Genomic DNA, 13,828 nt, shown 5'->3' on the forward strand with positions numbered 1-13,828 from the left:
TGTTATCTTTGGTAAAATGGGTTCTTGGCTAAGTTGTGTGTCATGTATATGATTCCTAGGTCAGTGTTAAATGACTTCACAAACAAACAAAAAGTTACTCCCCTGAAAATGGTCAGATATAAGGACTGGGCTAAAAATAAGCAGCCACTGTCCAAAGAAAACCTTTGAAAAACCTTCAGAAAGGCTGGAGAACTATTGCTCAAGACCACTTAACCAGACCAATTACAAGCAATATACGTGTTTTGGAAGTAAAATCCGAAGAAATCAAGTAGAGCTTATTAGTCTAGTTTTGGTACTTGCTCTTCCTCTTTTACGTATTTGTTTTTGTATCACAAAAGTAGGAAACATTATGGAAGAGGTCTGTTTTTAATATCCAAGTACTCTGTCCTAATAAACAAAAAAGAAAAAAAAGAGTACTGTAGTACACAGTGCTGTATTATAAGTCCTCTGCCTTTTTTAGTATTTTAGTCTCTTTTGTCCTTTGGTAACATTTTAAAGCTGTCTCAGATGAAGTAAATAAACAAAACAAAACAGGAATATATGGTGAGTCAGTATATCTCATTATTTCTGTTCCTTCTCGCTCATATATAGTTTCCCCATCATTGCTTGACTACCAATCTGAATTCTGAAAAACAGTTGCCACAGTTCTTGAAAAAAGACAGTAATTATGCAACCAGCATCCAAAGTTTCATCTCAAAAAGAGTGAACTCTTGTCCCCACTGAAGTCTTCTCTCATCCTCAAAACTTCTCTCCCCTCTCTTTCTCTGACAGCGCAGATCAAACAGCTTTGCACAGCGTGTTATGCTGCATAGCACAAAGTGACTGTGTCCCTTCTTGTGTTGAAAAGGCTCCTAGGTTTCAGGGAGCTTGTCAGTAGAAATCTGTCAAAAGTACTCAGCTGGGTTTGTTGGACTAATACCCAAAGACCATGAGGGCTTACCCCAGGACACTTCACAAAGAAATTAACTTAGCAAATCAAAAGCTCAACGCCCTCAGTGTACACAATACACTTCTGTTTGCTCTGCTCTATTTTCCTGCCCAGGAGTAAGCCTGAGGGTAGGGTTTGTGTGTTCTCTGTACTCACCATCCTGTCTCTCCCTCTTCACTTGTTTCTGTATGTAAGCAAATAAGCCTCCAGTCTGCGTTCCTATTGGCTTTACCCAGGACTTTCTCTAAAGAAGGGGAGGTCCTTGAAGCCAACTCAACCACACTTCCTCAAAACTTTCCTGTGAGGGTTTGCGAGTGTAACTGTCTTGATAGTGGCATAACTGTTGCAGTGTCGTTCTGATGACCATCCGGTAAATGTAAGGAGATCTAAAGGTGATCTGATATCATCAAAGACTGTTTGTCTTGGACTACATTCCTGGTGTGAAGGGTAATCCTACCAGGCAGCCTATGATGGAAAACTAACAACATTAAGGTAAAATACATATTTCAGATCAAACGATTGTTATAGCCTCAGAACTTTGTTTCTAGAAACATACTATGATTTGTATTTGAAGGGCAAGAAAACGAGACTAAGAGAAAAAGAAGCTGAATGTCCGTGTATGTTCAGTGTTTTTATTTATTAATAGCAAGCACAACTCCAGCTAAAGAAAGAGAAAAAGTTGGACCAACTACTTTATCTGTTACATTGTAAATGAATTCTTTCAAGACCAGCTTACAACATACAATTGTCTGACCTAGGAAAAATAGGCTACAACAATTGAGAACTCCTCCTTCTCTACCTGCATTGAAATAGGAGAATGTCATCAGAAACACAGGAAAGGGAGGAGATGGATGGGTGGAAGGAAAATATTTGCTTCTTTCACAGACCAAAAATGTTTTCACAGAGTGAGACTGAACTCCTTGAATTAAGCTCTATTCTGTTCCAGGTTTTTAGGCTAAACACGGGAGAATGTGCTCTCAAATCCTTTGAGCAATTTTTTTAATCGGCTCTTCCATGCGGAGCAGGTGGGGAGAGCAAGAAAGAAAAAGAGAGAGGGAAAGAGTTCACCTCAAACTATACTTGTACATTCTTTGAACTCCTGTGAAGTTTATATAAGTTACAATGCACACTCACACACACATAGGATCTTTCCTGTTTGAAATCTATCCAGAAGTGGGATACTCTGTGATTTGAAACGCTCCATTCCCCCCCCACACAATCATGTGCTTGCAAAAGATTATTTTACTGCCTCTAAAACTCAAATCCCTGTGTTGGCTAAAGCATTTTAAAAATGTTGGTATGACCATTTTAATGACAGAAATATGCAGTTGAGTGCACTTCATTGGTCAAAAGCATGTAGAAAATCTAAGTCAGTATCTCATGACTTCAATCAATATGCAGGAAACCAAAAAAACATCAAATTAAATGCTTTCTTTAACAATGTTTCTTGAGATATTGTTTTAATAAACTTCCAACTAAATAATCAGATGTTTATCCAAGTGACGTTATCTGTTCTCTGAATTATTTAGAATGCGACAACCTGGCGACAACCTTCTCCGTCTTCTGTTTTTGTTGTGTGTAGAGTTAAACACAAACAAGTCAGTTCCCATGGGAAAATGAGCTCAAGTCTGTTTGACTGATTCCACAGATAAACTTTTTCCCTGTTTTTCTTTCTTGTTTTTTATATATACAGTTAAAAATGCTCTGTACTAAGCAGAATCCCAATATGACTCATCATTTATACTCATCAGAACAAATAAAGTCATTACATACATACAGAGTCAACTGCAAGATTACAAGCTTTACCTACAAGTATTCTGTAAATATACTAAGGGAGGGATTTAGGTGGTTAGTGACAGCCTTTGTATGAAAACTTAAGGCCTTACATAATACATATATATATATATATATACATATATATATATATATATATATATATATATATATATATATATATATATATATATATATATATATATATATATATATATATATATATATATATACATGGAACGCCATAACCAAGTGGCCGGCATAGTGTACAGGAACATCTGTGCCGAGTATAACCTAGAAGTCCCGAGGTCAAAATGGGAGATGCCCCCAAGGGTGGTGGAGAATGACCGAGCTAAGATCCTGTGGGACTTCCAGATACAGACGGACAAAATGGTGGTGGCTAACCAACCGGACATAGTGGTGGTAGACAAACAGAAGAAGACGGCCGTAGTGATCGATGTAGCGGTTCCGAATGACAGCAATATCAGGAAGAAGGAACACGAGAAGCTGGAGAAATACCAAGGGCTCAGAGAAGAGCTCGAGAGGATGTGGAGGGTGAAGGTAACGGTGGTCCCCGTGGTAATCGGAGCACTAGGTGCGGTGACTCCCAAGCTAGGCGAGTGGCTCCAGCAGATCCCGGGAATAACATCGGAGATCTCTGTCCAGAAGAGCGCAGTCCTGGGAACAGCTAAGATACTGCGCAGGACCCTCAAGCTCCCAGGCCTCTGGTAGAGGACCCGAGCTTGAAGGATAAACCGCCCGCAGGGGCGTGCTGGGTGTTTTTTTTTTATATATATATATATATATATATATATATATATATATATATATATATATATATATATATATATATATATATATATATATATATATATATATATATATATATATATATATATATATATATATATATATATATATATATATATATATATATATATATATATATATATATATAATGCATCGATTAAACCACCACTACGTCTAGTTGGTTGGTCAGCAGCTGTTTGTCTGGAACTTCAAGTCCCACAGGATCTTAGCCCTGTTGTTCTCAACCACCTTTGGTGCTGTGTCCCATTGGGAGTTGGGGACTTCTAGTCTATATGTAGCACAGATGTTGCTAAACACTGTCTCAACCACTTGATTGTCCTTGTCAGTGTACACTGTCCCAACTTGCGTCTTACATCCTGTTGCATAGTCTTCAACTCGGGTTCTGTCAGCTGTGGCAGACTCCTGCCTCTATAGATCTGGTGCTTAGGGCTTGTTCTTGTGCTGCCATGATTAGAGTGTCTTGGTTGTCCTTTAGGCTGGCCTTTTCTAGCCACTAGTAGGATTTCTTGATGTCAGCCACTTTCTCTGTTGATGTATGCAGGGGCTTGGTTGTTCATGATAGTTCCTCCTCCTGTTCCTCGTTGCCATAGCCATCCTCTGAGTAGCTCATCTTGTGGACCATCTTCCTGAATTAACTGTGGATGCTTTGTGTTTCCTCTTGAATTGTGGCTCTGAACCTCACTAATTCTTACCTTCTCTCTTCCCATTGCACTTAGAACTTCAGGCATTGGGTGCAGAACTCCATGCATTTTGAGAAGCCTCACACGTTTCCAATCTGAATGACGCCCCAATGCCCTTGCAGTAGATCCTGCGAGCTAATCGGCTGGTTCACTCCCGGCATACAGCTTGATGTCATCATATGGGAGGTGAGTGAGGGTCAATCCACCCCTGAATCTATGTCCATATTCACTTTTAGTGATGAGCTAAGTTGAGGCTTACACAGAACAAAAGCTGGGATAGCGCAGCCATCTTACAGCAACCTTATTTGTGCTGCCACGTATTCATGAAGTGGTCTTAGTGTCTTCAGACAGTAGGCTTGGATCATATAAGGGCTTAGTGCTGTCTAGCTCTTCACTGCGGATACTCATTGAATGTTCAGAGCACCAGTTATGGATTTTTTTATAGTACAACTAAGAAAGAAAATATTTTTTAAAAATAAAAAATATTATTGTATTTCATATTTTAAAATCATCTAGTATTGACAGAAGTAAAAAGAGCTCATTGCCCATGACCCTATTGTCTCAGCTGTTTCCCTTTAGAATAATTGATACTCAAACCTCTTGATTTAGTGTCATTCTTAAAATTTAGAAACAATCCAGACATGAACTCTAAAAAATATCCATATTAGAACTACAAAATGTTATTTCGTGCTTTTGGTGAAAAAAAGGGCATAGTCATAGACACTTTTTTTAAACTGATTGACACATTCTAGCTTTACTGTCAGTATTTCATACTTTTGTACTGTATATTTTGTTATTATTTACTACAGTGTGTCAAAATGAATAATTTTTCTTTTATTTATTCTGTTCAGGATTTTCTCATCAGCACTGGCAAGATCTTTACATACTGTAATAACTTATAACTGTGAGAGGAGTGCTTTTTCATAATGAGAGACAGATTGGTGGAGTTGCAGCAGAAGGCTCAAGAGTTATCTGTGGTTGCAACTGAGAATACCAATCCTTTCTCAGTGGAGGATGATGATGACGACTCTGTGGCGTTTGGGGTCATAAAGCCACAAGCTGTGGTGTTTGAGGAGGAGCCAGTCATTCAGGACTTTCTGTCAGAGGTTGAGCATATACAAGATGACATTGCAGTGCTGGAAACAGAGGTAAAAATGACTAAACTAGACTTGCATTTAGCATTTGTTTATTTATTTATTACACGATATTTGCAGGATAATACTTACTATGTTATTAACGTGTGTTTCCAAATCTTACCTACAAACAGGTCCTTAAGTTCACTCAACAGCAAAAGACCATGGTGGCAACCATGCGTCGTTTTAGTGTGATGAAAAAAGAGAGCAGCATAACACGAGACATAAAGCTCAGGGCCGAAAGCCTCCACCGTCGTTTAGACAACCTTTCGAAACAGGTCCAGAAAACTATGGAGCAGCAGGGACCTACTGCTGCTTTAACGAGAATACAAAGCTCCCAACATGCAGCACTACTCCGCCGCTTCCAGCAGGTCTGGAGTATATTCTTACTATTTTTTTTTTCTTTTTGATATTTAACTCTTTCTTTCTTTTTTTCTTTCTTTGGTAGATTAGTTTGAAAAGAGTTAAAGTTTCACACACACACACACAAACACACACACACACACACACACACACATATATATATATATATATATATATATATATATATATATATATATATATATATATATATATATATATATATATATATATATATAAAACACCCAGCACGCCTGCGGGCGGTTTATCCTTCAAGCTCGGGTCCTCTACCAGAGGCCTGGGAGCTTGAGGGTCCTGCGCAGTATCTTAGCTGTTCCCAGGACTGCGCTCTTCTGGACAGAGATCTCCGATGTTATTCCCGGGATCTGCTGGAGCCACTCGCCTAGCTTGGGAGTCACCGCACCTAGTGCTCCGATTACCACGGGGACCACCGTTACCTTCACCCTCCACATCCTCTCGAGCTCTTCTCTGAGCCCTTGGTATTTCTCCAGCTTCTCGTGTTCCTTCTTCCTGATATTGCTGTCATTCGGAACCGCTACATCGATCACTACGGCCGTCTTCTTCTGTTTGTCTACCACCACTATGTCCGGTTGGTTAGCCACCACCATTTTGTCCGTCTGTATCTGGAAGTCCCACAGGATCTTAGCTCGGTCATTCTCCACCACCCTTGGGGGCATCTCCCATTTTGACCTCGGGACCTCGGGACTTCCAGATTATACTCGGCACAGATGTTCCTGTACACTATGCCGGCCACTTGGTTATGGCGTTCCATGTATGCCTTGCCTGCTAGCATCTTGCACCCCGGCGGAAGGGGCTACATGAATAGGATGCGGGACCTATGGATTCTTCGATATATATATATATATATATATATATATATATATATATATATATATATATATATATATATATATATATATATATATATATATATATATATATATATATGAATACATACATACATACATACATACATAAATAAATATATACATTTATCTGTATTTGATAACGTGAAAAGAAATGCAGTAAATGCACTGTGAACACTGTGAAAACTGTCACTGCACCGAAGACCATGTTTATGTTTTCTACTGATGATAAAAAACATGGGACTAAAATGCCTCTCATTCTTCATACACTGTCTTCCTCTTATTTCTTTTGGCTGTAATTATTTTCAGGTAATGCGAGAGTATAATGAAGGCCTGCTGACCAAGCAAGAGCGCTGCAAGCACTTCATTATCCGGCAGCTGGAGGTATCAGGAAAACCTGTAACAGAGGAGGAGGTGGATGAGATGGTGGCCACCGGAAATTGGGAGGTGTTCAACGAGAACCTGCTGAATGATGTCAGAATCACGCGGACACAATTATCTGAGATCGAACAGCGACACAAGGTAAGGGAAGCACAAGTAACTCACTGGACCAACACAAAGGTAACAATAGATTCTTGAAGGCACCTAAAACAACCAGCCATTCATGGCAAATAAACTAATTCAGTGTTCTTTATTTGATAGAAATTTGCTCCTTGCTAAAGTTAGATATCCAGTCTGTTCATGCTGTGAATGTGAGAATCTTTAATAACAAAAATTAACAAGAGCGGTTTGAGAATGCATATGAGATAATATATCAATATTCAGCAATGCTAAACAATCCTTTAAAAGGCTCTTGGAAATAGATCTGGATCAACTGTGGAAGCTAATAACATTGAATCTGGCCCAAACCCAACCTCTGGTAAAATTTTCATGCAAATTCATTCGCTTTTTGATTAGCCCTGCTAACAAACAGTCAAACCTAAACAAACACATATCCTCTTTAAGGCAGGTAATAAAAAAGTGCCATTTTTAGCATGTTTTACAAATACACTACATCAGCTGACACAAATGGGTAAAGGAGCAGAAAAGGTTTGTACTGGTTGTTATTCTAGACATTTATCAGAGATTCGTGTAGACCTGGGACACCAGGTGAATAAAATTGACTCCTTGAGAATAGAAAGAAGTAGTGCTCTCTGTCCTAACAAACACCTTTACAGCCAGTGTTGAATACAGAGAGATGTGTTAGTGAAACAGGACATTAATCACTAAGTATATAAAAGTCATGAGAATGTTGAGCATTTTCCCATGCTCAGGTCATGGTCTTCCTCAGCCTGCTCCTTCATTGCGTCTTAAATCTTCTGGTCCTTTCTCCCATCATCTGACTAATGTCTCTCTTACCTGCAGTATTAATCCCACTATCCTTCTCCACCAACAGGAGTTGTTGAGCCTGGAGAACAATATGAAGGAGCTTCGGGACCTCTTCATGGACATTTTCATGCTGGTGGAGGAACAGGGGGTCTTTATTGAACACATTCAGACCAATGTAGAGATGACGCAGGATTACGTGGTTGCATCTAATGAGAAGTTTAAGGCAGCTGCCAGGTATAAGAAGAGGAACCCAATTCGACAGCTTTGCTGTTGCTGCTGCCCTCCATGGCGATGCTGCTTGTAATACATAGAATAATTTGAATCATAGCTTATTGGAAAACTGATTTTACTTCATTTTACCTGTTGGAAGTAAGTAACACTGGCTTTCAGTACCGCTAAAGTGACAGGAAAGGTACTGAACTTTTGGCTGTTGAACAGAGCAACAGTGAAGACAGATTCAACAGAGCATAGAAACCAATTAGGGGGAATGGGCCAGAATTGGTATGGGAGGCACCTATTTCATTCAAGAAGGTGTGAAGCGGCTGCTATTAGAAGAGACAGTTCTGTGAGTGCTACTCACCAACACTGTTGCTTACTGGAGACCTTCACTGTCATCTGACAGAGGTCGCAAACAAGGGGAGGCCACTGACTTTGCTACATCAGCAAGACTGATATCTCACCGTTTTTCTTTTTTTTTTTCCTTTTGTCCTGCTACACAAACTCTTGATAATGACTTGTGGCTTGTTTTTAATACATTATCTGCACTTTAAAATGTCTTTTCTTTTGAGCACAAACATAAATTTACTTTAAGAGTGGCATTGAGCCATTAGATATTCATTCCAGTCTTGGTCCACATGCTGATGGAAAAAAGTTGTTTTACAATTAGTCATTAGTCTCATTTGCATTTCAAAGTAAGATCATTTTCAGTGAAAGAAAAAAGTAATTAATTTATGCACTTTCACATAGACGTATTCAAATAAAACTTTGAATAATGAGGCTTGATCAAAATATTTCTGCCATAATCACAAAACTGCAGGAAATCATCGAAGCCATTTGTGTAAAAATAAGAGCGAAAATTACATTTGAGGAAATTCATTAAATTCTTTATGTTTTGCATTTTGAGTGTTATCAATTCTTTTGGAACCGTTTCATTGTTCAGATGAATATTTTGCACCAATATGCATCATTATTAACCAGACTAATACACTACACAAAAGGGAACTGGTTTCAGAAAAGGAACCAAAGTATTACTGGGAATATGTTGACTGAAAAATAGAACCAGCAGACTCACACATGATGATAAGTAATGATCTTCTCTCCCCCATTTACTTAAGTTAACTGTATAATATTAACTAACAATCCCTGCTCATGACAAAGCCAAAAATAAGTGCTGCATTAATTCATTAATTAACTGCTGACCTTCCTCACTGGAACAGCTGAAACTCCTCTTTTTGTCTACAGTGCCAGTGATGTTCCTCAGTGAGTCATTGACCCGTGTTCTTGGGAATCCGGAACAACATACAGGTGAACTAGGTGTGTCAGAGCTAGCCTGGATAATCTGGTTTGTCTACTATCCCAGGATAGTTTCCACATAACAATCCCGCATTACTATAGGAATACTGTGTGTACACATAGCAGTTCACTTCAAACGCATGGTAAGATGACATGCCTTGGTCAAATAGTCTTCTGCTTAACTATATATTTAATTATATATATAGTTATATAGTGTTTATGTAGTGTTTAACAATAATATACATATAGTTAAACACTACAAGTATATTATAATTTTAACTCTAGCTGTAAATTAAGAATAAAATTTGATCAAGAAAATGTTAAAAAGTTACAATAATGACCTTTAAAATTTGTTTAGTAAATTACACATCTTTTTTTACAACATTCAAATGTAAAAAGATGTGTAATTTACAATTTACTTGTATTATACTGTTCCCTTAGATTTAGAAGGAGAACAGGGTGCGACATGTTTGATAGCTTCTTCTATCTGACTGAAAAAGTATTTTCCTTAATCTAATCTCGCGTGTTGTACATCAGCCTTTCCAATATTAAAAAGACATCTTGAAACCAAGACATTAATGCATGAAATACTTAAATTTAATCGTGTATATCAAATAACAATACACGACAGTGCATAGTTTACCCTTTTACACTGACATAGTGAGAAAAAATGAGACACTGCTGCAAATTGCAGGGTTACTGAACAGCAACAATGCCATCCAGTGTTCACTAAGATAATTACCAGTTTTTTAAAAAGTTATTACTTAATATGACAGGGCATGATGATGACATGACTGTGTAGTTATGAAAGTGCTGGAACAGCAAATAAACAGCAGACAGTTTTCTCCTAAAAGTGCAGAGATTTATTTTATAAATATTGGTGTGGGACTAGTAACACAAATATTACTCAGATTAGATGAACACTGCAAGGCAGTATCAAGATTCAGCTCAAACCATGATAAATACAAACAGTTGTCAGCAAAGCCTAGGAATAAAACACCTTTTTTTCTTGCATTGGTTCTATAACCAAACTGCAGAAGAATTGTGTTTTTGTGGTCTAAGTAAAAACTGTTCAATTAAAATGCAGATGTAAAATATCTGTGAGATATTTGCCATGACAAATGGAATAACCCCCTTTTGACTCTAAGTTAAATGAATGTATTCACACAGCATCAGTGATTGTGACACTTAAACTTTACTATTGTGAAACTTGTACAGTATCTTATACTACTCTATTACTCTAGTAGCCCATGACAACAGCAGACTGCTTGAGAGCAGTTATCAGTTCATAAATCTATGGACATCTATTCAGACTCACCAGGTTTTACCCAAAAGTCTGTTGTTTTTTCTTCCTCCTAGCAACAACTTGCTTCACATTCAAAAGGTTTCACTCTGTGGGAGCGGCTCTATTCAGCAAATATGTTCAGATGTTGAGAAGTTCCACTGTGGATTTATCTTGTTTACCCCCAACACTCAAGCCCTTATCCAATATTTCATCTGAAACCCTCTAGCCTGGAGCCAATGTAAAGTTTGTTCCTTTTAGCCAAATCAGATTTTCTTAGACAGTCGGTTTGCTTGGACCTGCTCCACCAGGCCTGCTCATACAGCTGTTATGAGAAGTCTGGACCTAAAAGCAAAATGTCCTTACTACCCACTTGTCCAAAGAAGGACACGTTTTTCACTAGTACAGTCTAACATATGAAGCAGCATTTTTGGGGTCCTAACCTCTTAAAGGTTTTTTTTTTTTAGTTATTTTCAAATACCAGAAAATGCTGATGAAGGATAGGTCATACTTATGGTTTCTCATTTAACCTCCTAGGACCTGGCGTCCACATATGTGGACATCACATTTTTGTTTATTTAGACCCAAATACTCAATTTTGCTCTACAAGGGCCAGATATCCACTTATGAGGACATTATACTACCACTGTTCTATCAAAATTTTAAACGAATATCCTCATTTGTGGCTCTCATTTTTCTTAGAAACAAAAATTGGGTAAAAAAAAATCTGGTAATTTTTTGTTTTTACATTCATCGGGCCTCAATATGCCCAAATATCAAAGAGAAATTAAAAATGCATGCTGCGGAAGAGTTCGGGTCTTAGGAGGTTAATGCTCATGCAGTTCTCAGTGTGGTACATTTGCATGCTACCTATTCATGCTACCTATTTGTCTTTGATGTAAATATATAAAAATTGTGTATGTTTCTGTTCTGTGTCTTATGTACTGTTTGTTTGTATATGTGTCTTTCTTGCTGCTGTTACACCCAAATTTCCCCTTGTGGGACAAGGATTCTTCTTCTTCTTCTTCTGCTTCTTCTTCTTCTTCTTCTTCTTCTTCAATTTAGTACCACATATTCATTGTGAATAACTTTACTCAATTGCCCAACGGCCCATCAGTCACGTCTGATTTAACAATAATGTGAATAGTGTTCATGGGAATTTACAATGCAGATGACTGCTGACAGGGTTGCAGTGACGTCTGTTTGTGGTTATGTACTGTACATATTTCTTCTGTCTGCCCTGTCAGTCACAACATTGATCCCAAAGACTTTCTCCAAATGTCTGTAGAACATCAAAGCAGCCCTCCGGTGAGTAACACCAGCTGTGGTTATAGAGAGCTGACATTACTTTACTGCCTGGTTTTATCACACCCATCAAAATCTGAGCACGGAGATATCAGTGCCCTCAGAAACACATAAATCACAAAGAAACTGCAGTGTCAGAGTGGCACCTCCTTTGGAAATGAGTATGGTTAATAATTTCATAGCAGTGCTGTTTGGTTTCTCTGATCAGAAGGCAATGTCCAGTTTCTGATAAATTTGCACTATTTCTTGACCATATTTTATACCTTTTATGTGTGATGAAAATGAAGTCAGCATTATTGTTGGTTTGAAACAGGGCTGCTTTTAGCCAGTTATCACGATGTACTTGGAAAAATAATAGGTGAGCAACTCGGAAGGTATGTGTTACCTTAGCCCAGAGAAAAGAGCCCATTTCTCAAGGTACAACTTTGCACAATGCCCCAAAAATGCACTAGTTAAACACTAATTCTCTCCATGCATTGCATTGTGTGATTTTTCGTAAGCAGTGTGTGAGCAGTCTGAGGCATCAGATTTAATTCTGTGCGGCAGATGAGTTCGGCTTCAGGGATCTTATGTTACTTGACCGTAATGGGAAGTAGTGAGCAGTGAGCAACTTTGGAAACAGAGTGTATGGTTCATACCCAATCAGTTAAATGGTAATGGTGTTTCCTTTCCTGTTTTCTCTCTCCTTTTTAAACTTTTGATTGGGTGGGAAAGACACACAATGAGCCCCTGTCCATAGCTCTGTCCAAAGCTGTTGCCAGCCTAGGTTTGAAACAGGAAATGAACAATGCTTTGTTTGGCCACTGAGGTGCTCCAGTCTTCTTTAGTCTAATATAGTCTTTATACATGGTTTGCCTCAATCATATTTATAACAAGAGTTGAGGGAAATGTCATAGTGTTCTCACAGAGATATTTTTAGGGTAGGTCAGTCTTCATTAAAAAAATGAAACTGAAATTGTTTGAAAGAACATAATCTTAATATATAATTAAATTTTAAGGATGGGCTCCTGGTTTTCAGGTGACATTTCAGTTTTAGTTCTGGCCATCAACTTTTGATACACATCAAATATGATATAAAAAAAAAAAACCCTGAAAATATCCTAACTGAACCAAAGGAAAATAAAATCATTGGTGCTTTAAAGATTACAACCATTTGTAATAAGTATCAGACAGAGTAGTTATGATCAGTGTTGGTCAAGTTACTTGAAAAAAGTAATCAGTAACTAATTACTGATTACTTCCCCAAAAAAGTAATCCCATTACTTTACTGATTACTTATTTTCAAAAGTAATTAATTACTTAGTTACTTAGTTACTTTTTAAAAACACGATTTACAACCTGAAGAGGTGATAAAGCGATAGATCTTTCAGCCCAATTCTACTTTTTCTGCATAATCCATCATACAAAATGTAATCAAATGGAAAAGTCTCTTTTTTTAACTTGTTTTATCAGTTTTAATATTTTAACTTTATGCATCAAGCAAAAATTTCATTATATGCAACATTCTCTGACTTGAATAAATTAGTTTAACATTTAAACCTATTTTCTACACATTCCAGCACATAAAATAAAATATTTTTTGTGTTTACACTCAGTCTTTCAAATATATGCAAGTAAAACACTATTTTCACCTGTAAAGCAGGACTGCAGTAGGCGGAGGTTTACCCTGGTGCAGGTGTGCCGCGGTCAGTTGAAGAATCCGCGAGTTTCTCTGTGAATTTCCCATTACGTCGTTGCGCACTTGGTGCTTGCTTGGAAGTTTAGGGGTTTTTTTCGCTGTAAAAAGAAGTTTTCTTCACACGCACGATGGACGCTAATGTTTTTGTCAC

The 13,828-nt window shown here is 37.8% G+C and overlaps 1 protein-coding gene across 1 annotated transcript; it reads left to right on the forward strand.

Annotated features, from left to right (window-relative positions):
- The first annotated feature begins 1,241 nt into the window (after positions 1-1,241).
- Positions 1,242-9,004, forward strand: stx19 (syntaxin 19). The gene is made up of 6 exons (XM_080903020.1): positions 1,242-1,420; positions 4,249-4,398; positions 5,064-5,360; positions 5,480-5,716; positions 6,902-7,114; positions 7,968-9,004. Exons 3-6 carry the CDS (start codon positions 5,139-5,141, stop codon positions 8,202-8,204), a joined length of 909 nt encoding a protein of 302 aa, XP_080759146.1. The 5' UTR covers positions 1,242-1,420; positions 4,249-4,398; positions 5,064-5,138; the 3' UTR covers positions 8,205-9,004.
- The last annotated feature ends 4,824 nt before the right edge of the window (positions 9,005-13,828 follow it).

Source organism: Rhamphochromis sp. 'chilingali' (assembly GCF_963969265.1).
Source record: "Rhamphochromis sp. 'chilingali' genome assembly, chromosome: 14".
Taxonomy (NCBI): Eukaryota; Metazoa; Chordata; class Actinopteri; order Cichliformes; family Cichlidae; genus Rhamphochromis; species Rhamphochromis sp. 'chilingali'.